At 39.8% G+C, this 26,527-nt stretch overlaps 1 protein-coding gene across 2 annotated transcripts in view; it reads right to left on the bottom strand.

Annotated features, from left to right (window-relative positions):
* Positions 1-1,506: 1,506 nt before the first annotated feature.
* fbxl2 (F-box and leucine-rich repeat protein 2) overlaps positions 1,507-26,527 on the bottom strand; it is a 36,595-nt gene continuing 11,574 nt past the window's right edge. The window contains exons 7-14 of one of the 2 annotated variants that reach the window (XM_060942083.1): positions 19,679-19,805; positions 15,100-15,174; positions 10,185-10,312; positions 10,032-10,092; positions 9,835-9,879; positions 8,324-8,380; positions 7,986-8,198; positions 1,507-3,196 (exon numbers count right to left, since the gene is read on the bottom strand). In XM_060942083.1, the coding sequence (XP_060798066.1) occupies positions 3,089-3,196; positions 7,986-8,198; positions 8,324-8,380; positions 9,835-9,879; positions 10,032-10,092; positions 10,185-10,312; positions 15,100-15,174; positions 19,679-19,805 (814 nt within the window). In that variant the 3' untranslated portion in view covers positions 1,507-3,088. Of the gene's footprint in view, positions 3,197-7,985; positions 8,199-8,323; positions 8,381-9,834; positions 9,880-10,031; positions 10,093-10,184; positions 10,316-15,099; positions 15,175-19,678; positions 19,806-26,527 lie in introns of both variants that reach the window. The other variant, XM_060942082.1, reaches the window with a different exon arrangement.

The following is a 26,527-nucleotide window of genomic DNA, read 5'->3' as shown; positions in this document are numbered from 1 at the left end:
TTGATAAAGTCTTTATACTAAACGTCTGACAAAATCATTTCCACTTAGAATGTAAACAAACCGGTGAAATTATAGTAAATTTGAATTTATAAATTTATAAATTTGAATTTATAAATTTATAAATTAAATTTATAAATTAATTTATAAATTAAATTTATAAATTTGAATTTATAGTTATTATAGACAGAATTTGTGAAAATAATTCCTAAAATAATTCTTGGAGAAATAAATAATACAAAAAAAAAAAAAATCATCTTACCCTCAAATACTTTTCTTCCAGGTTTTGCTGATTTTTTGGGGGGTTTGTTTTCAAGTAGAGTTTTTATTTCATCCTCGTTTGGTTCAGCAACACAGTCCACCATTTTGTTTTTCTCTACTCTCAGTATAGGAGCTGATAGCCTAGTAGTAGAGTAGCCAGAGTGCGCGATTGCTTATATCCAGTGAATGTAGATTGATAAGTATTATATTTACCATAAGACCATCTATTCCAATATTTTTGCTCACATAAAAATTGGGTTGTCTGCCACCAAAGATACCATGTTCTAAGCTGTTTAAAGCATCTAGATGTAAAGATCAAGAAATGAAGGTTGAAATTATGATGTATTGTTTCATTCATCTTTTGATTTAAAACCCAAATGTCTTCAGCATGTAGTGCAAAAGAAAGAAAAAAAAAAAAACAACCCACCCAGCCCCTTGCCGTTCCAATACTTTCAGAGGAGATGTTAACTTGTATTGGATTAGAGCTCTGTATTTAAAAATTAACTAGATAGAACTCGACGCCAATGGCGTCGATGGGGATGCCTCCGCCTGGTAGACCACACGCCTTATTAAAGTTGTGATTTGGGGATGGACATTTGACCTCACAGTAATCTTGACCTGGTGAAAGTACTTGTATCTGCCTTGGAGATATTGTGTTCACAAGGTTTTCGGACAGACATTTGACCTCACAGTGACCTTGACCTTAGACCTTTTGATCTCAAAATCTAATCAGTTTATCTTTGTCCCCAAATACACAAATAGTGAAAGTTTGGTGAAATTCCTTTCATCTGCCTTGGAGATATCGCGTTCACAAGGTTTCAGGACGGACGCACGCAGACAGACATTTGACCTCACAGTGACCTTGACCTTATGATCTCAAAATCTAATCAGTTTATCTTTGTCCCCAAATGCACAAATGGTGAAAGTTTGGTCAAATTCTTTTCATCTGCCTTGGAGATATTGTGTTCACAAGGTTTTCGGACAGACATTTGACCTCACCGTGACCTTAGACCTTTTGATCTCAAAATCTAATCAGTTCATGTTTGTCCCAAAGCACACGAACGGTGAAAGTTTGGTGAAATTCCTTTCATCAGCCTTTGAGATATCGCGTTCACAAGGTTTCAGGACGGACGCACGCACGGACAGACGGACAACCCGAAAACATAATGCCTCCTGCACCTTACGGTGGCGGAGGCATAAAAATGGAGACAAGTCCAATAGGTGATATGAACAACACTGAATGCAACACACTTCTCAGATCTTTTATTTAAAGAAATGTCACAGTAACACCAGAACACAAGGACAGTCAGGTAGCTTTTTTTTTTTCCTCCAAGTGGTTATCAGAAATTTGAATGAGAGATAGGGGAAGGGGGTGTTCCTTTACATTGCTGCAGAATTACACTTCACCCTTCAGTAGCAACTACAATAACCCACCAAACATGGATGCAGTGCTTGCTTGCTGTGTGCGGTCCATCACCTGTATATGCTGCTCCTGTTTTCTTCAGTGCTGACAATCAAAGAAGCAGGAAAGGAAAAGATCTGACGAATCACATTACAGCCCTGAGTCTTTAATCTCTGAGGCTGGATTTCCCCATGCCCGTTCCAGCATTGCAAAAATCAAAGGCACTCGCACCCAAAAGCCATCACCACCGATTAGGCAATTAATTCAACAGTCATCTGCATTAGTAACAATGAGGCCCAAGGTGCATTCAGTTTTTCAGTGCTCAGAACGACATACGTGTAGATTATGCAGATTATATATGTGCACTTCAGAAATGAAATTGGAAAATTAAAAAAAAAAAAAAGCTTGTAATGGAAAATTACATTCTGGGTCCAGGCCTGTTAAATAATATTGCAACAACTGGCAGCAATTAAGATTGTATAAGGGAATTGTAAAAAAGAACACTATTTCACATGTTCAACAGAAAATCTGGGCCTTTGAAATATTGCACTTAGAACTTAAAATCATCTTTATCTACTCCATTAGACTTCTTCGGTAAATATGATTTTTTTAAAATATGAAGTCACTCCTAATATTCCTTCATTCCATTACTAGAGCCCAAAAAACTGAATGGGCCCCATTTTGTCCACATAATGTGTAATATATTATACACACTCAATCTCATCCTTACTTTTCCATGGCGCAAGATTCATCAAAACGTTTTATCATCAATTTCTGTAAAGAATGCTGAGCACTGACAGATATCACTTTACTCCAGGTTGAACACAGGCTGTTTGGCTGTAGTGTTATATTTTGTTTTATATATTTTAACATTCTCTGAATCAGTTACTGTAAAAGTCTCGAACCAACTGCAAATACAGAAATATCATTGTCCTGCTCCTCGCTCATCATTCCTGTTGATACAACGCTTCTCTTCACGAGGAAATAATGCAAAATGGTAACAGTGGATCAAGAAGTAAACATTGTCTGGTTCTCATCAAGCCCTCAGAGACCTTCCCACACAGACAAGGTTCTGTAGTCAGTAGTTCGATGTCATACTGCTTTAAGTACGTCCACAAATGTGTTTTCTACAAATCCAAAATGTGAAATATTTTACAAGGTGGCTTTTCCCACGCTCTTCTTGTGGATTCCATTTGAAATGTCACATTTTACATCGTAATTATTCTTTGTATGTTGAATTAGAATTTTCTCAATAATTTGTGTAGCTCCATCTTGCTGCCAGATAAACCTTCATTGATCCAACCGTGCCTTTCCCAGCCACACCTCTGTGTCGAGCTTAGCAGGAGTGGCCAGCAGGAGCAGGGTGGGGCTTAGAGTTTGACTGACAGACTGACGCTCCATGGCATGCATCAGAGGCCCCATCCACTGTCAGAGTATAACGCAGCAACGGCAGAGACGTTGGCCCCCTCCATGCACTGAGGGAGGGGGCGTGACTGGTGCAAAGTAGGCGTGGACCTTAATTTCAGGAAGGTGAGCCTAGAGAAGAAGTTACAGCATTAAAAAGTACTAGTGGTAACGTAAAAGATGTGTGCACTATGATGAAAAAGTAGTTTTCTAATTTGTAGCTCCGGATATCACTTCCGTTATAATGGAAGTTGTTCATCAGCCTCGCCTGAAGTTATTAAGATATTAAAATGAATGAAGTTATTAAATCAACAGTTACCGGAAACTTTTAGTTGCAGTTATTGCTGCAAAAGGGGGTCACACCAGTTACTGAAAGCAAATGTTCACATACTTTTGCCACTCACAGATATGTAATATTGGATCATTTTCATCAATAAATAAAATGACCAAGTATAATATTTTTGTCTCATTTGTTAACTGGGTTCTCTTTATCTACTTTTATTAGGACTTGTGTGAAAATCTGATGTTTTAGGTCATATTTTTGCAGAAATATAGAAAATTCTAAAGGGTTCACAAACTTTCAAACACCACTGTATGAGAATTTATGAATGCTGTGTTCAGGAATGAAACAGTTACTGGTTTCATGGTAAACTACAGTAAAATTCCAGAGTTAGTATTCACATTTCAAATTTTAATTATCGTTTAAACTGTGGTTGATGACTGCGTTTTGAAAATTGCATGATAAATATCGTCCAGCATCAACCAAAGTTAGCAATAGTCTCCTCAACACAGGCACAGCATGCAACGTGTGTGTGTTATGTGTCAGTGAAAACATGGCAGAAGGCTGTGAAAGCACACCAGAGATTTTTTTTTAGCCTTCTAAGAAGACCAAGTCTGAAGTGTTGCATCAGTACTTTTTGACGCGTTTGATCAATCTCATCTCATCATCTGTAGCTGTTCTACAGGGTCGCAGGCAAGCTGGAGCCTATCCCAGCTGACTACGGGCGAAAGGCGGGGTACACCCTGGACAAGTCGCCAGGTCATCACAGGGCTGACACAGACAACCATTCACACTCACATTCACACCTACGCTCAATTTAGAGTCACCAGTTAACCTAACCTGCATGTCTTTGGACTGTGGGGGAAACCGGAGCACCCGGAGGAAACCCACGCGGACACGGGGAGAACATGCAAACTCCACACAGAAAGGTCCTCGCCGGCCACGGGGCTCGAACCCGGACCTTCTTGCTGTGAGGCGACAGCGCTAACCACGACACCACCGTGCCGTCCCCGTGTTTGATCAATCACGATATAAAAATCTTCATACCATTTCATCTCTGTGGTATAAACTATTTTAGTATTTATAATACATAGGGCCAAATTACTCAATTCTGATTGGTCAATCAAGGAGGGCTTTTTTCCTTAACACGGGGCCGTATTTCTGAAATGCTATTGGCTAGTTCGTTGCTTGGTTATGGTTACAAAAATTAGCAAATTTTGTCAACAAAATGGCTTTTGTAAAGAAGTTCCAATAAAAATTGTAAACCACTTTCAAATCCTCGTGTCGTGTCGCCGTGTCCTGATGAAAGATGCTTTAGAAACTGATTCAAACGTGCAAGATAGTCTTGCGCCCTGATTGGTTCAGAAAACATGAATGACAAACGTTGTGAACTTGAATGGCTTCCGAAGTATGAACTTGGCCCTATATATTAATCGTATGGTCCCTCGTAAAATTAAGGATCAATTTCACTCGTGACTTCAAAGTTTTGAAATTGCCCGAGTCGCGAATTTTCAAAACTTCGAAAATCACTCGTGAAATTAATCCTTAATTTTACTCGGCCCCATACGATTACCTATACAAATATGGAGGTGATTATAGGAAATTGCGCATGCTGACTGGTCGAGAGATTTGGATTATTTCTTGACAATCACCTTGAGTGACTCAGCAAAATGGCAGCCAATCGCTTAGTCACCTAAGTGAGGAGGAATTACAAATTATGTAAGACAATGCTGTTCCAAAAAGCACGAAAGATGCTACGAAGTTTGGCCTAAAACTATTCAAAGGTAAGGTGGAATTGTGGTTCATTTTATCCATTTCAAAACAAAGCATTTTATGTGACTCGGCATAGATAAGTGACAAGTCTGCACACATTACATTTGCATGCCGCTTTTGAAGACTGAAATAAAAGGATTTTTAAAAATATGATTTAAATAAAAAAAAAAATCACCTGTGTATTTATACTAAAGCAATTATCCACCTCAGGCTCACTGAATATTAGTGAATAATAACCTCGACTTCGTTTCTGTTATTATTCACTGATATTCATTTCGCCTTTGGCGAATAATTGTTAAATATTCATATAATTTGTAAAACTGCACATCAGTTCACTTGTAAGACATGTAAGATTATTTTAGTCATAACTGATCGAAGTACACGTAAATATTAAAAATGTAAAAAAAAAAAAAAAAAGGGCACCTTTTAATGGAATCGATATGTAGGATTAACACTACGTTCAGACTGCAACCTGAAACGACCCATATCCGATTTGTTGTGAAATCCGATTTTTTTGTTAGGCCGTTCACATTACCAATTATATGAGACTTGTATGCGATCTCCAATATGAACAGAAAACGACCCAAAAGTGTCCCGCATGCGCAAATTGACACGTAATAAGCACATCTACGTAATACGTAAACAAAAAAAAAAAAAGCGCACTCTTCATGTTTAATGATTTCTTTTTTGTTTGTTTGTTTAATTATCTGGTTAAAGTGTGAGGTCTCGTGTGTGTTTTTGTTTCTGAATAGAAATGAAAACATGTAGCCTGGTAACGAGGGTTGACTCCTAAATGTCTCTCTAATTTCTATATAAGTGCACTACATGTTACTAGGAAGTAATGGATTTTTAAACTCTATAGTGCACTCGAGCTTCAGTAGGCAGTCATTTGGGATACGGCCGCTGTATTACCAAACTCTTAATTCAAGCTTAATAATTTGCACATATTTATTTCGTCATATTAATAAACTTTTTCTACATTTTTATAAATATTTATTTAGATTGTTTATAGTCAGCTGAATTCTGCAACTTCTCTCAGCGCTGGCTCAAGGTGCATAAACACCAGTGCAGTTTGCTATGGAGATGAGGCGAGACCTGGCGATGTGGTTTTTGTGGCGGCGGCGGAACTCACACAATAATCTGATTAATGTGGGCAGCAGATTAATGAGACCGAAGGTGTCAAATTACTGGAAATTTCCAGAACAATCTTGTAATACAGGATGGTTTAAGTTATAAATCAGTTATAGAAACTGTTTTATTTAATCAGGCTAACAGATCAACATCTAGGTCCCTACCAAATCCACCATTAGCTTGATCAATTCTCATCTCATCTCATTATCTCTAGCCGCTTTATCCTTCTACAGGGTCGCAGGCAAGCTGGAGCCTATCCCAGCTGACTACGGGCGAAAGGCGGGGTACACCCTGGACAAGTCGCCAGGTCATCACAGGGCCGACACATAGACACAGACAACCATTCACACTCACACCTACGGTCAATTTAGAGTCACCAGTTAACCTAACCTGCATGTCTTTGGACTGTGGGGGAAACCGGAGCACCCGGAGGAAACCCACGCGGACACGGGGAGAACATGCAAACTCCACACAGAAAGGCCCTCGCCGGTCCCGGGGCTCGAACCCAGGACCTTCTTGCTGTGAGGCGACAGCGCTAACCACTACACCACCGTGCTGCCCCCTTGATCAATTCTATAAAAGTCTATTTAAATTCTGAAAACTGTATAAATGTTGTTGTTTTCCACCAAAGAGGCGGGATTAGCCAACGCAGAATAGTGACGTTTGTCTCTTGTTGATGACGTGTAGGTCGCACGAATGCGACCTGTCCGGTCAGACTGCAGTCGCACGTGAAAATATCGGATATGCATCGGAATTAGGACCACATATCCAAGTGGCCTAGGTTGCATGTGAAAAAATCGGATCGGTGTCGTTCAGATTGTCAATAACAAATCGGATACAGGTCGTATATGGGCAAAAAAAAAAAATCGGATATGGGTCGTTTCAGGGTGCAGTCTGAACGTAGTCTTAGTGGGATCCATTAGCAGAAACAGGATATTGTATTCATTAGTTTTCATTAGTGTATAATCACTTGTGACTATGACTCATTGTGTTTTTGTAAGCTTGGACTGAGCACTCCTACACAAGGAGTGGGTCCTCTTGCAGGACCTCATCATGTTGCGCCACCATGTTTCTACAGCAGCCCAGAATGGACAAACCAAACTGTGATTCTAGAGCAGCCCTTGTGCATCTTTACAAGCGGCAGCTTGAATCCAGCGCCAGAAGAAAGTCAAAGATAAAGAAAGATGAAGCAAAGGTCAGTCAAGTTGTATTCTTACTTGTCTAATTGTTTTGGTGGTTCCAAAATACTATGTTCACAGTTTAAGTCTGTTTGAAGCAAAGTTTTATTCCTGAACATGTAGTGTAAGTGGACACAAACCCCAGGCAAACAGCCTACAAACTACATACCAGGCTTTTAGTTTTCAGATGAAAACATTCAAAAAAAAAAAAAAAGTCTAACACTAGTGTTTTATTTTAGGTTTATATCACAAATTTAATTGGGAACCCATTTACAACTGTTGAAATGTTAATTAGCCAATAATTGCTAATATAAATCAAAAACGTGGTTGCACACGCACCATCACTGGGATGAAACTGCTGGACACGTTTGGAAAGTGAGCGGTGAAGGAGGGGTTTTCAGTTGGTTGCAATCTGCAACCTCGACACTAGATACTATCAAAATCCTACATAGTGCACCATTAAGGAATAGTTCTACCCCAAATACCCCAGCTCAATTCACTGGTCAGTTTTATGTGCTGAAGAAGTGTAATGTGGGTGTTCCAGAAGTTGATGACTCACTCGGATACGTTTGATTCCTGCACGAGTGACTTGCTGGCAGTCATAGAGTTCGATGCGTTCGAGCCTTTGGCAACTCTTCAGGTGCTCCAGAGTGATGTCTGTGATCAGGGGGCAGTTATCCAGCTCAACCACTTGCAGCCGCTCCTGACCACACACGCTGCTGCTCAGGTGTCTAATCCCATCGTCTGTTATCAGCTCACAATGCGAGAGGCTCTGTAACATGAAAAATTAAACACACGCAAAGGAAAAAAAAGTGTGTTATTCCTTGTAATGATTCAAATAGTTCTTCATATACTTTGATCATGCATGAACACACATTTAAAACAGGAAGCACTCACCAGGGCCTGGAGCCGAGGGCAGTGGATTGAAAGCTGAACCAGTGTGTTGTCAGTGACCTGCAAAGTCCCACACAAAAATACAGAACTAAAGAGGTCACTATGTGCAACTCCAAGCTGTTACCATAGAAGAAAAGATATTTTAAAAGAAAAAAAAAAGTATATTATTCCAGGTTGAAGACTATGAACTGCGTTCTGAACTACTTGGAATCATAATCGCATACGTGCAAAACTCCCACGCCCAGATTTCAACGTAAAAAGTCTAATAGCAGAAGGCTTAAAAAAAAAATTTCTGCATGAGATGCTTTGCAACCTGCTGCCTGTCTGTCTTTAAAAGGAATCGTTGAGTAACCTGTTGAGACACATCTGCACACATTTTTGCCTTCCTTTCCATTAGGCTTGTGTTAATAGAAGTGACAGATGGAAACTCGCAGCCAAAAATTTCAGATGCGTTATAATTAAAGGTGTAGTCCGTGATTCTAATCCAATACGCGTCTTGTCAAAAATTTAGTGAATCTCTCCTCCTGGTTTGGTAGCAGTCCGTTTTGTGTGCGCACTGGAAAAAATCCAGTATTCCTACACAGCCCTGTCTCTCTGTAAATGGGAAACAAAGAAAGTGGCTTAGACCAAGCCAGACAACACTATTTTAGCCAATCAGCTACTCATGTCCACGTGTAGAGATTGCATGCCAGTTAGTATTTAATCTTAGAATACAGAGAGTAAAGGAGAACCTAGTTCTGGATTCCAGTTTTGTTTTTTTCAAAAATTCCTGACAATGAAATTTAATATTTCAATTTTAAACTGCAATCTCTGATGTTTATTCTCTAATATTAGTCTGGCACATCTCGTCTGATGTTGAATATTAGCAGTGACACAGAATCGTTCATTTGATAGAAACTATGTCTTTAATATCGTTACAAAATGCAGAGAATAATAAAACACAATATGCTTTGATAAATGAATACATCTGCATTCATTTCTAATTAAATATTAATATAATGATAAATAAATAAGGGCGGCACGGTGGTGTAGTGGTTAGCGCTGTCGCCTCACAGCAAGAAGGTCCGGGTTCAAGCCCTGTGGCCGGCGAGGACCTTTCTGTGTGGAGTTTGCATGTTCTCCCCGTGTCCCCGTGGGTTTCCTCCGGGTGCTCCGGTTTCCCCCCACAGTCCAAAGACATGCAGGTTAGGTTAACTGGTGACTCTAAATTGACCGTAGGTGTGAATGTGAGTGTGAGTGGTTGTCTATGTGTCAGCCCTGTGATGATCTGGCGACTTGTCCTGGGTGTACCCCGCCTTTCGCCCGTAGTCAGCTGGGATAGGCTCCAGCTTGCCTGCGACCCTGTAGAACAGGATAAAGCGGCTAGAGATAATGAGATGAGATGAATAAATAAATAAAAATTAGGTGTGCCAAAACATTGGTTACTGGACAACATCTTGCACAGTCAATATGAGGAAGCCAACATGAATGATGTAAAAATCAGTGATCTGCTACTGCTTATTATAACAACTCACCAAAATACATTCCTCTAAATCCATTTTCTCCAAATCATGACAATTCTACAAAGAGAGTGAAAAAGATAAAAAGCATCCATTCAGCAGACTCCATATTAAAATAAAGAGAATTTAACATTTCATTCAGCCATGAAGCTGCTCTTTATGGGTTAAATGCCATTGCATGAGTTTGTGTGCATGTGCTTAAATCCACTCACCCTTGCCAGAACAGTAAAACCAGCATCAGTCACATGAGAGCAGCGCGCAGCCTCCAGGATTCTAACCGATTGAGAAAAATAAATTAAATAAATAAATAAATAAATAAAAAGAGAATAGTGGGCGAGAATGCATGCTCATGTGGAAAGCCTTACTTTAACCGCTGGCAGTTGAGGCCGAGTGCAGTGAGAGAGGCGTCCGTGATGTTGCTGCAGCCAGACACACACACCATCTGCAGCTTGTGACAGCCGCGGCACAAACTCACTAAACCCTCATCTGTTATCTGCTATAAAATATAGGAGAGACACATTTTAATTAGCTAATCTGCAGTAGCCCATTACTGGTGTCTGTTCATTACATTAATTAAAATGATACGCTGCAACAAATGCTGCACTCATAAACACAGAACCGATTTGAAACCTATATTATAAACACAGCTGAGAATTTAGTCTGCTTCCCTCATGTTGGTGTAATGAGGATTATTACTGTACTCAGCACAATTATAAAACCATGATTTTTAAGAAAGCTCACAGTGCACATAGTCAAAGTGAGTGATTTCTCTTTAAAAGACATAACCCTTTTTATTCTACCAGATCTGGAACCCTTCTTTGAATACCTGGGAACCACAAAATTGCAACGAATGAAGTTGGGGTTGATAGAACTGGCCTGGAAAAAGGATGCTGAAGTATAGCTTGGTACGCTGCAAAGGGCATGTGAAGTGTCGAGTATCTCTGGCTTTCCAGATGTAAGGGTAGCTTTGTGGACTCCCATTTTTATTTTTTAATTATCTATTTTATTTTATTACAGGTTGTTTGTATAGCTGTATTGTGTTGGGTTATTTCGTCTCAAGATTGGTTTAGTTTACTTTTTCTGCTTTACAAAAAATGTTCAATAAACGTGTGTGTGTGGGGGGAAGTGTGTGTGATTTCTATAGAGCATATACTTCAGTTTTTTTACATGAAGTATATGCTTTATAGAAAATCACTGGAACCTTACAGTGGTGCATAAATATGACCGAAAACATCATCAGATTTTTACACAAGTCCTAAAACTAAATGTTTCCGGTAACTGTTGATCAGTCCTGCACACCAGCTTGGAGGAATTTTAGCCCATTCCTCTGGACAGAACAGCTTCAACTCTGGGATGTTGGTGGGTTTCCTCACATGAACTGCTCGCTTCAGGTCCTTCCACAACATTTCGACTGGATTAAGGTCAGGACTTTGACTTGGCCATTCCAAAACATTAACTTTATTCTTCTTTAACCATTCTTTGGTAGAACGACCTGTGTGCTTAGGGTCGTTGTCTTGCTGCATGACCCACCTTCTCTTCAGATTCAGTTCATGGACAGATGTCCTGACATTTTCCTTTAGAATTCAGTGGTATAATTCAGAATTCATTGTTCCATCAATGATGGCAAGCCATCCTGGCCCATTTGCAGCAAAACAGGCCCAAACCATGATACTACCACCACCATGTTTCACAGATGGGATAAGGTTCTTATGCTGGAATGCAGTGGTTTCCTTTCTCCAAACATAACACTTCACATTTAAACCAGAAAGTTCTATTTTGGTCTCATCCATCCACAAAGCATTTTTCCAATAGTCTTCTGGCTTGTCCACATGATCTTTAGCAAACTGCAGACGAGCAGCAATGTTCTTTTTGGAGAGCGGTGGCTTTCTCTTTGCCACCCTGCCATGCACACCATTGCTGTTCAGTGTTCTCCTGATGGTGGACTCATGAACATTAACATTAGCCAATGTGAGAGAGGCCTTCAGTTGCTTAGAAGTTACGTTGGGGTCCTTTGTGACCTCGTCGACTATTACATGCCTTGCTCTTGAATTGATCTTTGTTGGTCGACCATTCCTGGGGAGGGTAACAATGGTCTTGAATTTCCTCCATTTGTACACAATCTGTCTGACTGTGGATTGGTGGAGTCCAAACTCTTTAGAGATGGTTTTGTAACCTTTTCCAGCCTGATGAGCATCAACAATGCTTTTTCTGAGGTCCTCAGAAATCTCCTTTGTTCGTGCCATGATACATATTACTTGGAACAGCCTTCCAAGTAGGGGCGGCATGGTGGTGTAGTGGTTAGCGCTGTCGCCTCACAGCAAGAAGGTCCGGGTTCGAGCCCCATGGCCGGCGAGGGCCTTTCTGTGTGGAGTTTACATGTTCTCCCCGTGTCCACGTGGGTTTCCTCCAGGTGCTCCGGTTTCCCCCACAGTCCAAAGACATGCAGGTTAGGTTAACTGGTGACTCTAAATTGACCGTAGGTGTGAATTTGAGTGTGAATGGTTGTCTGTGTCTATGTGTCAGCCCTGTGATGACCTGGCAACTTGTCCAGGGTGTACTCCGCCTTTCGCCCGTAGTCAGCTGGGATAGGCTCCAGCTTGCCTGCGACCCTGTAGAACAGGATAAAGCGGCTAGAGATAATGAGATGAGATGAGCCTTCCAAGTAATGTTCGGGAATCAGACACAGTCTCAGTGTTTAAGTCTAGGCTGAAAACATCCGTTTAGTCAAGCCTTTTGTTAATGGTGTTTATGAGGTAAAGGTGTAGATCTGGAGGGTCCTCAGACAGAGTGTTTTGGTAAACTGGGATGTATGGATGCTGTCAGTCCCCACTCAAGTTTGTTGACGGTGTAGTGGCTGCTGCTTTATGTCCCGGGGCTCCCTCATGCCTGTGTTACCTTCTGGCTCTCCCCTTTTAGTTGGAGCTGGTTGGAGTCTCATCGCATCGCTCCTGTGGAGAACAGCCCCATGAGGACAGTTGAAAGTCACACCTGGAGGACGCTCTGGACTCTTACAGTAATGCTTTTATGGCTGAGGACTACAGTTGACTTGCTAACTTTAGGACTGCAGTTGTCATGAACAGTTTTGCACTCAAGTTTCCATCAATGAAGAGTTACATCAACGAAACTGTCTCCATGTTAAAACTGTTAATGTTATAGTCATGTTGTCTGTTGTTGCCCCAATGAGGATGGGTTCCCTTTTGAGTCTGGTTCCTCTCGAGGTTTCTTCCTCATGTCGTCTGAGGGAGTTTTTCCTTGCCACCGTCCCCACAGGCTCGCTCATTAGGGATAGATTAGGGATAAAATTAGCTCATGTTTTAAGTCATTCAAATTCTGTAAAGCTGCTTTGTGACAATGTTTATTGTTAAAAGCGCTATACAAATAAACTTGACACTTCCACTAAACGTGTTGTCAAGATCAGACTTTGATAGATCCCTGTTCTTTAAATAAAACAGGGTGCCCACTCACACCTGATTGCCATCCCATTGATTGAAAACACCTGACTCTAATTTCACCTTCAAATTAACTGCTAATCCTAGAGGTTCACATACTTTTGCCACTCACAGATATGTAATATTGGATCATTTTCCTCAATAACTAAATGACCAAGTATAATATTTTTGTCTCCTTTGTTTAATTGGGTTCTCTTTATCTACTTTTAGAACTTGTGTGAAAATCTGATGTTTTAGGTCGTATTTATGCAGAAATATAGAAAATTCTAAAGGGTTCACAAACTATCGAACTATATGTATAAAACTAAGGGTTCACAAACTATGTATGTATAAAAAAAGTAGGCAGAGTGGATAAGATTATGTTTTACTCCTGCAGCTGGGCATCACACATAACTGCTTAGTTAGAACTGTAGTATATCTGGTTCATTATGTGTGCAATTTAAGAATGCTTCAGAAATATTTTGGGTGTGAACTGAGCAGTCAGTCATACTGTAAATATTTAAATATCTAAAACCGTCACACCTGCATGGAACACTGCTGCAGGAAAAATGCATTGGGAAGATGGAATATTGCACATTATGTAAGGCAAGGCAAGTTTATTTGTATAGCGCATTTCATACACACAGGCAATTCAATGTGCTTCACAAAAAATAAAAGCATAAGAACAGTAACAAAGAATTAAAGTAAAAGTGAAATCATTAAAATCCAAAATTAAAAAGAAATTAAAATAAAAGAATTAAAGTAAAATCATTAAAATCAAAATTAAAAGAAATTATGTTAAAGGAAATTAATTACACTTTAGGTAAAAATTAATCAAGTGAAAGCATCTGAAAACAGCTTTGTCTTGAGCCTGGATTTAAAACTAACAACAGTAGGAGCATTTTTGATATCATCTGGAAGTTGGTTCCAAAGCTTAGCAGCATAGCAACTAAAGGCTGCTTCACCACACTTCGTTTTGACAGCTGGTATTACTAGCAAGTTTTTCTCCTGTGATCTTAGAGACCTAGTTGGTGCATATAATTGAAACATATCCAGTAGGTAGCTGGGTCCCATCCCATTTAATGTTTTAAATAGAAGTAGTAATGCCTTAAAGTCAATTCTGTAGCTCACTGGGAGCCAGTGCAGAGACCTTAGGATTGGAGTGATATGAACTACCCTTTTTGTTCTTGTAAGAACCCTTGCTGCTGCATTTTGGATTAGTTGAAGCTCTTTGATGGTCTTTTTTGGAAGACATGTGAAAAGGCTATTGCAGTAATCAACCCTACTGGAGATGAAAGCATGAATAAGTTTTTCTAGATCATGCTTTGACATGAGACCCCTGAGTTTAGAAATGTTTTTTAGGTGATAGAATGCAGACTTTTTTACCACCTTCATATGACTGTTGAAGTTAAGTTCACTGTCAATAAGGACACCAAGGTTTTTGACAGTATCCTTTGCTTTAAGCCCCTTAGTTTCAAGAACAGTGGCAATCCTAAGCCTTTCCTCCTTTTTGCCAAATATAATTACTTCAGTTTTATCTGCGTTCAGCTGAAGAAAATTGTGAGACATCCATTTGTTAATTTGGTCAATGCATCTATGAAGAGATGCATATATAGGCATAGCCACTATATTTACTACCTTCCCTATTTTTATTACAACTCAGAATTGAAGCAAAATGGGCCTGGTATACTCGGATATGCTTCTTAATAATGTATACTGTAATCTAATTTGTTTATATACTGTATATTTATTGTACCTTTTAATCAGCAGAAATGTAGTGTCCATGAAGATGCCGCAAAAATGTACCCTGTGCAATTTTTCCCGACCAATAAAACAATTAACGTGGCCTTACTGTGCAGGATTGCATGTTGATTGTCACGAGCTCAGGACAGTGCTTCTGAAGGTGCTTCAGTGCAGCATCATCCAACTGGGGGAAAAAAAAGAAAAAAAAAATCTGCTCACACACGCACACAAACACTTTAACTCTGTTACAAGCCAGATGTGTGGAAACAAGCAAGTGGATTCAAAATATTTCACACTGAAGCCAATTTATTAACACTTAAGGGGGGAAAAAAACCCTACAAATCTAGTTTAATTCTATTAGATTACAGTGAATGTTTTAATGCATTATATGGGGAAATATTCATGATTTGTTTATTACATTGACGAGTTTTCTATTTGCAAACTGCATACTCCCTGACAGAGTTCATCAAAATTTCAGGAGCAGCTTAATGTAGAGTCAGGTTTATATCATTAGGTTTACAATAAAGTAGTATGATACATTAAAGAAATAAATTAAAATGAAAGAAAATAAGCAAATGAAATAACAAAGGAAAAGTCTGATTAGTTACAGAATATTGTTGCATACATTTAACTATGCTCTTTTTATTATATATTGAGAAATACATTAGTTCCCATTATCTTTCCAAAAATACAACGGTCATGCTTTTTTGGGTTACTGTTGCTTCCACAGTTTTGGCCTGTAGGATACACATAACAGAAGATGAGTCAGGCTTTGTGTGTACTGGGGTGGCAGTAAGTCGACTAGTCGAGGCGGAGGCAAAACACACACGCGCGCGCGCGCACAAAAAAAAAAGGTATGAAGCCAACATGGCTAAACAGTCCATCCACACTGCACCGTGGTCCCACCTTCCAGTGCTTAGAAGGTACCCACCTACCTCATACTACTTATGGCAGAAAAGATCACATGGTCTGACTTCTGGCAAGTTTTAAGTCCCCCCACATCTACGTCACAGGGATTTTTTGCTAAAATCTCTATTGTTATGGTAAATGTAGAAAGGAAGGGAAGGATGCCACTAATTACACAGTGGTGTAGTGGTTAGCATTGTCGCCTCACAGCTAGAAGGTTCCAGGTTCAAACCCCATGTTCAATGGGGGCCTTTGTGTGTGAAGTTTACATGTTCTCCCCGTGTCTCTGTGGGTTTCCTCCGGGTGCGCCGAAGACATGCAGATTAGGTAAAATACCTAGCCACTAGGATTGTACAAGACAGTGCATACTTCGTGCTGTTCCCAAGCCTGGATAGATTGAAGGCCCAGTGTAAAATTAGCGTGAGCTAAACTGGTTATTAACCTTCTGAAAATAATATTTCATAATATATACAATTATATATCCCCAATTCCAAAAACGTTGGGATGCTGTGTAACACAAATAAATACAGAATGCGAAGATTTGCAAATCATGCAAACCCTATATTTCATTGAAAATAGTACAAAGACAACATATCGAATGTTGAAACTGAGAAATCTTATTGTTTTTTGAAAAATATGCACTTATCTAGAATTTAGTGCCACCAATATGCTTCAAAAAATTTTGGACAGGGGCAACAATAAAAGATTGGAAAAGGTGCATAATGTTAAAAATAAATAAATAAATTATTTTGTTTAATTTGCAACAGGTCAGTAACATGATTGGGTATAAAAAGAGCATCCCAGAGAGGCGGAGTCTCTCAGAAGTAAAGATGGGGAGGCGTTCACCACTCCGTGAAAGACTGTGTGGGCAAACAGTGCAACAATTTAAGAATAACATTCCTCAATGTAAAATTACAAAGAATTTGGGGATCACATCATTTATGGCACAGACCATTAAAAAAATTCAGAGAATCTGGAGAAATCTCTGTATGCAAGAGACAAGGCTGAAAACTGACATTAGATGCCTGTGATCTTCAGGCCCTCAGGTGACACTGCATTAAAAGCAGACACGTGGCTGTAGTGGAAAATCACTGTATGGGCTCAGGAACACTTCAGAAAACCATCATCTGTGAAAACAGTTGATTACTGCATCCACAAATGCAAGTTAAAATCTTATATAAACAATATCCAGAAACACCGCCACCTCCTCTGGGCCTTAGGTCTTTTACGATGGACTGGGGCGAAGTGGAAAACTGTTCTGTGGTCTGATGAATTGGAATTTAAATTCTTTTTAGAAATCATGGACACCACGTCCTCCATGATAAAGAGGAAAGGGACCATCCGGCTTGTTATCAGTGCACAGTTCAAAAGCCAACATCTGTGATGGTATGAGGGTGCATTAGTGCACATGATGTGCATGGCATGCAAGCACATCTGGGAAGGAACCATTAATGCTAAATGATGTATGCAGGTTTTAGAGCTACATGCTGCCATTCAGACATCTTTTTCAGGGAAGGCCTTCCTTCTTTCAGGGGGGGAGGGAAAAAAAACAAAAACAAAACACAACACCACATTCTGCACATTAAAACTGCATGGCTCTGTAGTAAGAGTCCAGGTGCTAAACTGGCCTGTCTGCAGTCCAGACATGTCCCCCATTTAAAATATTTGGCGCATTATGAAGCACAAAATATGACAAAGGAGACCCCGAACTGTTGTGCAACTGAAACTGTACATCAGGCAAGAATGGAATAACCTTTCACTTTCAAAACTACAGCAACCAGGTTTTCTCAGTTCCCAAACATTTACAGTGTGTTCTTAAAAGTAGACGTGATGCATCACAGTGGTAAACATGGCCCTGTCCCAACTTTTTTGAAACATGTTCCTAGAATCAAATTCAAAATGAGTATATATTTTTCAAAAAAAACAATAATTTTTCAGTTTAGACATGCACTGCACTGTTATTTATGCTTCACACAGTGTCTCAACTTTTGTGGAATTGGGGTTGTATATAATAAGTTCAGCCTCATATGTTTATTGTTGTCTTCCCTAACGAAGCAAGATGCCTCCATCTGCCATGTTCCCTTGTGTGTCAGAGTGGCAAAGATCTTTCTCATGAGGCTGTGTGTGAAGAGAGCATGAAGTGGGAGTCTTTGAGAAGTGTCTTCCTGTTTCCCATCACTTCAGCGATGACAACTGTAGAGCTGTATGTTTTGGTAATAAACTTGCTTTTTGTGTGTTGGAAGCCAGGTGACTCTTGTAGTTCTTGTTTTCTGCCCAAGGTCATATCATATCTTTGTCAATCAGTCTAGCAATACTATAGCTTTCAGCAACAATGAGCCTGCAAAATGTTTCCTGCTGTGCCCAGTCTGTATTATTACAGTGCTATCTGCACAGGATGGGAGCCATGCAACCTTCACACCAGCTATTTAATTGCTATGCCAAGTAAGACAAGGAGTATTACCTTGTCTAAGCAGCCTACTGGGTGGTGGACATTGCATTCACCCCAAGACAAATTGGAAGCCTGAACCCCACTGCAACATACTGTACTAACCAACAACAGTAGTTTCCTCCTCATGAGCCTACCTCTCCATGAAGGTATTGATGCAACTTGGGCATCACCTTCCAACTTCTTCAGATTTTGCAAAGTTAAATTTGTCTCTGCTAGTACTGTGAAGGTCATCTCTGAGCACCTTCCAGGGCAGCTCAGAGTCCTGGTCCTCATGACATTGCTGGTAAATTCTATCCCGGCTGTTCAGGGGAGTGAAGCAAATTGCTATTGGTCTGTGTGTCTATGGTTTTAAGAAGAACCCTTTCAACGCAGTGCTGGCTCAACAGTAAAGGCTCTGGGTTACTGATTAAAAGGTCAGGGGTTCAAGCCCCAGCACCATCACACTGCAACTATTGGGCTCTTGAACTCCTTGGGAAAATTTCATTGTGCTGAAACATACATGTGACAAATAAAGGTTTCTTCTCCTGTATAACTGCACATGGTCAGAAAGTTCCAGGGTGTTTACTGCAAATACCGTATCACCGGTCACTATACGAGCTTGTTGAAATGTCTCAGCCTACGTGCATATGTGCAGAAGGGGTTATTTAACAGTTATTCCATGAAATCGAGTCGTACATGAGCTGATAGCTGACGAGGCACGTAGCGCTGACTCTGCTATAAGCCATGTATGACAATATTGAGTGGGATAACTTTTGTTCTATCCACATTTGCTGGATTTTGAGAAAGAGTATTTTTATCTTTTGCAAATTCGATAAATAAAAACTTTATACAAAACGTCCGACAAAATCATTTCCGCTTGGAATGTAAACAAACCAGCAAAATGACAGTAGCAATTTGTGAAAAATGCTACAATAATAATTCTTTAAAAAAAAAAAAAAAAAAAACATCACATTCCACATTCTTACCATCAAATACTTTCATTCCCTGTTTTGTTGTGGGTTTAAAAAAAAAAATTCTTTGGGGTTTTGCTTTCAAGTAGAGTTTTTCTTTTGTCCTTGGTTGGTTCAGGAACACTCGCCTTGTTTTTCTCTACTCATGGTATATGAGCTGATTGGCTACTCTACTACTAGGCTATCGGAGCGTGTGATTGCTCATATCCAGTGAATGAGGATGGAATAATGTGTTATACACTGCCTTTCGTGGTTATGTGGGGTTCACATGAACATAAATGCATATGTAACTAACATTACACAGAATATGAGAGAGAGAGAGTGTGTGTGTGTGTGTGTGTGTGTGTGTGTGTGTGTGTGTGTGTGTGTGTGTGTGTACGTACCTGTGTGCAGCCTCTGAGGAACAGCGCTTTGAGGGTGTTGCAGCCACGGCTGAGCGCCTCGATGCCGTCACGTGTGATCTGATCACACCAGGAAAGGTTCAGGTTCTCCAACATGCGACAGCCCTCACTGAAATGCACAAATCAATGATTTGAGACAACACACACACGCGTGCACACAAACACGTTTTACTATGTTTGTGGGGTATTCTGCATCACTGTAGCTGTGTGTACTGTAATAAATAAAGCCCACACTAACACTTCCCCCCCCTCAATAGGATGCATACATTTAAAAAATATAAAAAATAAAAACCCTGCAGATTTTATGTGGATCTTATTTGAACTGTAATGCATTCCTGTGATTTTGGGAACATAATGATACAGGGACATAAAGCAATAAACAGGTACCGTACTCATGCGCACCAATTCTTCTTAGTCACATTAAGACTAAAAAGCAAGCTATTTTGATGCTATTGAGTCTTCCATTTCCACTATTCATGAAAACAAACAAACAAAACAGTTTCACGTTTAGATCAGTGATCTATAATAAAATCTGAAAAAGGGTGTTCACAAAAAAAAAAAGTTTAAAATGTAATCTGACACTTTAAAAACACAGCAGTAATACTTGTCATAGGTTTTTTTTTAATGTATGGTTTAACAAAAAAAAAAATTAAAATCAGGTCAATAGTTTAGGAATGACAGCTACTGTATATGCAATAATGAGGCCACACCTGGCCATAGACCTACTTACTGCTTAGTAGTCAATTTTCCAATTACTTTTGAGCCTGTGAAAATGGAGGGACTATATAATAAATGGCTGTAGTTCCTAAACAGTTAATGCAATATTTTTAATAAATCCCTTGAATTAAAGCTAAAAATCTACACTTAAATAACATCTTGATGGTTTCATTTCAAATCCACTGTGGTGGCGTACAGATGCAAAATTAGGAAAATTGTGTCGATGTCCAAATACTTTTGGACCTCGCTGTATTAATTTGATCCAATGTTAGTAGTTTTTGAGAAGCTGCTTTATATGAAAACCTGTGTTAGAAATATGGATAAATGGCTTCTTCACTTTAAAAAGTCTGGTATGTAATTTTCTATTACTGGATTACATACAATTTTCTTAAATATATCTGATTCCAAATTTGTCAGTGTCCTTTCAAAGTCTTATTAATGGACTCATTATCTCTGCGTTTCAATAGTAGCTGTGTCAAAGCCAGCCTGAACAGTAGTACATGTCGGCTTCTCAGTAGCCATTTTCTATGATGTCCCTTCTCAGCACTGCTAAGTGATCAGGTTTAGCAACAGTATTAGAAAAGCCCTGCTTCACATAGGTAAAGGTGCAGATCTGCGTTATTCATAGGCATTGAGAATTATTGTAAACTAGGATGTTATGACACTGTTACTCTCCCATGCAAACACCCAGTTTTGTAGACAATGAAGTAGCTTGTCACTTTGTGTCCAGGACACCGTTATGCCCGTGTTATCTTCTGACTCTCCCGTTTAGTTATGCTGTCAGAGCTTGACCTACCGGAGTCCTGTTTGCACCCTCATCACAATGAGAACCATTTTAAATTAAAGTCAAATAAGATCAGACTCAATCATCTGTTCTCTCCATCAAGCTGTACATGTGCCCCTGCTGCCTGACACGACACCTCTACTGCTTTAGCTCCTTTCACCCTCTGGACCTGCTCAATTCATCCTGATGTTTTCTACATCTGTTTGGAGCTTCTGCACTTGTTACAAACTTTCTACCGTTGTGCATGGTCCCACATGCATAACCTACTTGAAGATTTGAATTTCCCCAAAATAATCTATGCCCAATTCTCAGCCTCTCAACATTATTTACCATCCCACTATGATCCTAGAAGTGGATGGATTTCACTGTGTGTCTGGTACCTCTCAAAGTCTTTTCTTTAAGTCATCTCAGGGAGTTTTTCCTTCGCTACCATTGCCTCTGGCTTGCCCATTAGGAATCTAAATCTACATCTGGATTTCTGTAAAGATGCTCTGACAATTTCTCTTGGCAGAAACACAATACAAATTAAATTTAATGGAACCTCGACCAAGCTCTACATCACAAAGGTAATCATCAATATTAAGCATCATCTTTTCTTAGACAGAGGTAGAGAGAGAGACTTTTTTTTAGAGTTGTACTCATCTTCACACATTCAGCGAAATACAGATGTTAGAAAAACAGACCAGTTTTGAAATGCAGCCAACACACACACACACACACACACTAGAAAAACACATGTACAAATCATAAATATTTTAGATGCAGAGGGTTTAGTTGGACTCTGCTGAATCCCAGTTTTGAAATATAGCCCATACACACACATTTTGCCTTCCTTTGCTTTTGACCATGTTCTTTATATCTTCAACATACTGTAGTCTACTAAAGATTGGGAAGGATACATCAGTTCCAAATGTAGGCTGCATTCTTTGCTGTATTTGACGGCTTCTGCAGAACAGAGCAGCCTTTGGTGCAATAGAGACAAATATGCAGCCTACTGTTATCATCATCATCATCCTTTTCGACTTTTCACCATTTATCCATGGAGCAATCTCTCATCTTACAAGCGTCTATCATTCTAACACTTTCTCATCTTAAGTAAAGTTTATTAACCACCCTAAGCAGCTGACTCAACATACAGTACCAGTCAAAAGTTTGGACATACCTACTCAGTCATAGGGTTTTTCTGTATTTTGACTATTTTATACAGGGATGTGATTTGGGGCTGGTGAAATTATCTGAAAATTTTAGCCGGGGGTCTGGGGGCCACAGGCCCCCAGCTGGTCCAGGGCAGCGCCCTGGTGGGGGGACAAGGGGGGGGCAAAGCCCCCAGAAGCTCCTGGGTTCTGGGGTTTTCTGACTTAAAAATTGTACTAAAATGGCAAGCAAACACACAAGAAAAAACTTGTCATGATTAACAAATTCAAGCCAATTTGATGGTCAACATGCAACTCTGAGCCCCTATAGTAAATTCAATGATTCTTAACTGACAAAAAGCCAAAACATGAAACCTAAAAATGTCATTCTAAATTAAATCATCTGCATTAGAATAAATAGAAAATTGTATAAGGAAAAACAAAATTTATACTTTCAATTACTGTAGAAGTTGAACATACCTAAATGTGCCTTTTTAAACAAACATGATGCAACATAAGAATTCATCCACAAGTCTTCAGGAACTCTCAAAGAAAAAAGATGCTAGCATCCATGTCCAGTTCCAGCATATCAGTCACTTTTTTTCTGCAGTTTCTACTCTAGCAATGTCAACTTCATATACATAACACTATAGTGTTCACTCACCAAAGGATAATCATAACTCCACAGTGTTCATTCACTTAAGGATATTCAGAACCCCAGTGTTCACTCACTTAGGTTTCGTTTCTATCCCGGGCTCCAACCTGACTTTGCACGCTCGTAGCTCGGGCAGGGGAGGTCCCAGCATCGCCAAACTTGACAGCCAGAGTCCTCTGCCCTCTCCCCAAAGAACCAGCGCGGCAGGGCGCGCTAGCCCCGCGCCTCGGGACGTAATTCACCCCGAGGCGAGCCGCGGCACTCTGTTTAGGTTTCGTTTCTATCCCGGGCTCCAGCCCGACTTTGCACGCTCGTAGCTCGGGCTCGGGTCCCAGCCGCCCCAAACTTGACAGCCAGAGACCTCTGCCCTCTCCCCAAAGAACGAAATCGCTGAACAAATGTCTCACAGTCTTATGTCCAACGTCTGTAGCAACCTCTTTCTCCAACCATTCTCAGCGGAACTTGTTTTTCACTATTCTGTCGATTTCTTTAACTCGATTTCCATCTTTACGCTCGATCACAGAGGCTGCCATCTTTCAACTCTTTGTTTGAAGCGAGCTTACGTACAGCTATCTAACAAGCGCGTTCATTGGTTGTTACAGAGCGATGGGCCAATCACGTACCTCGTTTCATCTCAGTGACGGAATTACTGAAAGTCAGAACGAATAGGATACGAATGCGGATTTTTGAGCGAAAAATCGGAAAAAATTCATTCATTCATTCATTCATTATCTCTAGCCGCTTTATCCTTCTACAGGGTCGCAGGCAAGCTGGAGCCTATCCCAGCTGACTACGGGCGAAAGGCGGGGTACACCCTGGACAAGTCGCCAGGTCATCACAGGGCTGACACATAGACACAGACAACCATTCACACTCACATTCACACCTACGGTCAATTTAGAGTCACCAGTTAACCTAACCTGCATGTCTTTGGACTGTGGGGGAAACCGGAGCACCCGGAGGAAACCCACGCGGACACGGGGAGAACATGCAAACTCCACACAGAAAGGCCCTCGCCGGCCCCGGGGCTCGAACCCAGGACCTTCTTGCTGTGAGGCGACAGCGCTAACCACTACACCACCGTGCCGCTCGGAAAAAATTTTTTTTTCAAATTTTGAGGTGAAAAGCGGAATTCCGCGAATTCGCAGAAAAATCACATCCCTGTTTATACATTGTAGAACAATACTGAGGACACAAAAACTATGAAATTACATGTGAAACATATATGGAATTATATGGTTTAAAAAAAAAAAAAAAAAAAAAAAAAACACCCCTAAATATTTCGTATTTTAAATTCTTCAAAATAGCCACCATTTACCTTGATGATGCTTTGGACACTATTGGCATTATCTTAACCAGCTTCATGAGGTAGTCACCTGGAATGCTTTTCAATTAACAGGTGCCTCATCAAAAGGTGATTAGTGCAATTTCTTGTCGTCTTAATGCACTTGAGATCAGACAGCAAATAGTAAACAATAAAATACAGTCCACAATTGTAGTAATCCATATTATGTCAAGAACTGCTCAACTAAGTAAAGAGCAACAACATCCATTATTACTTTAAGCTATGAAGTGACAACTTTATATAAAAAAAAAAAAACCACACACAGCATTGAATTAGAAGGTGTGTCCAAACTTTTGACTGATACTGTAACTGTAGACTTTGTGAGCACAAACTGGCCAGAAGGCATTTCATGACCTGGTATAAATTTCCTTTTCAAATCAACCTTTCAATCAACCAACCAACCAATAAGAACAAAGCTGTTTAAGTTGGACTATTACATTAACTAGCATGCATTCACTTTAGTGTACGTCCACTGTAAACTTCATGTGCTGTTATATCCTTCTCCCTTTGCAATGCAAGTGGATCACGTGTGCAATTGAGATGCAAAGTCTCTTATTAACTAAGTATTTGTGAGCCGCAATTTCAATTTCTGTTCATTTTCACTTCAAGAAGCTTCTGTTCCAATGTGTTGGTCTTGCCTGCATGTTCCTATAGATTTGATTATATAGGTCAACTATAAATACTGTTTTTGGCTTTTATTAAAAAGTTCACACAAAGCTTACTCACACACACATACATACAGCCATCTATGACTCCCACACAAGCTCCCGATTAACTTAAACCCTTTAACTCTTTCTTGCCTATGCCTAAACTATAAAATCTTTCTGTAATTAAAATGAGGCCATATTTCCGTGAGTAGTTTACTCTGTAAACATTCATTCAGGAACAGGTGCATGGTTTTCCGTCTCAAATTTTCCAGTCCACTGACTATGTTCATAGTCAGGACTTTAATGTTTCAAGTGAAATTAGTCTGCCTTTTAGACTTTAAACATCAGAAAGACTTCAAATTTTAAAAAAAAAACCCAAAAAAACTTAATACATAAAATTATGGTAAGGAATTTCAGTGAAAGATGGGTTTAGATCTGCTGTGATCTGAATACCAATGCCTTACATTCTCACACTTTAAGGCTGATAAGCTATAACAGCCAATGTCTGAATCATCATAGTTACACAGAAAGATCCTCAAGTCTGGCCTCACATTCACACTTCGATCAGGAAGATATGCCTTTAGTAAAGAAACATGATGAAAAGAACCATCTCAGTCAACAGGATACTAAATGTTTCACAAATGAGTGATGAATGTCGTGTATGAATCATAAATATTTTAGATGCAGAGGGTTTAGTTGGACTCTGCTGAATCCCAGATGCTTTTTACATGTGCTTTGTTATTGGCATGATTTGAATAAAGTCTTTCACTTTTTTTCCCACCAAGTTCAAAGAAGGCATTTCCCTTACTATACATAATAATGAAATATGTAAACACATTACAATAAACAACAACTACGCAAATGAACACGCCACAACACAAAGACCATGTGTGTGTCATCTACAGATTAAAAATCTATTCCTCACTGTCTGGGAAAATTACTGATCCTGTGATTGGTCTCTCCATTTTCAGCTGGCTTACAAACAACATGAGAGGATGACACTTTGCATAACTTTTTTTTGAGAAGTTTCGGGTATCCATGTGGAGCCATGCGCAACAGCATGAAGTGTAGGGGTCTTCAACCAAAATTTGCAAAGATCCAGTTACATAAAATTCAGGGGGAAGCCATGGTCTAAACTGAAGGCTTGACTTAAAAACAAAATTTGAGAGGATTGTAAGCCGTAGAGAAGCAGCTTTGGAACCAAAAGGTTCCCGGTTTGATTCCCTGCCAACATTTTTTGGTCAGTGAAAAATGTGCGCGAGCGTGCATGCATGCATGAGAGAGAGAAAATGAACAGTGCAGCTGCCCACTGCTCTGAGTACGTGTGTGCTCACTGCTCCAGATGGGTTAAATGCAGGGAAAGAATTTCACTGTGCTCTAATGTATATATAGCTGAAATAGCTTATCAGCCTTAAAGTGTGGAAACACAAGGCATTTGTATTCAGATCACACCAGATCTAAACCCATCTTTCTTGCAGATACTGAAATAAAAGCTTAAAATTCCCAAAATTTTCTTGCTTCAAAAGCTCTGGATAAGCAACTAATGCCGC

The sequence above is a fragment of the Neoarius graeffei genome, chromosome 16, assembly GCF_027579695.1.
Source record: "Neoarius graeffei isolate fNeoGra1 chromosome 16, fNeoGra1.pri, whole genome shotgun sequence".
Taxonomy (NCBI): domain Eukaryota; kingdom Metazoa; phylum Chordata; class Actinopteri; order Siluriformes; family Ariidae; genus Neoarius; species Neoarius graeffei.
This window is presented reverse-complemented; position numbering and strand designations above follow the sequence as displayed.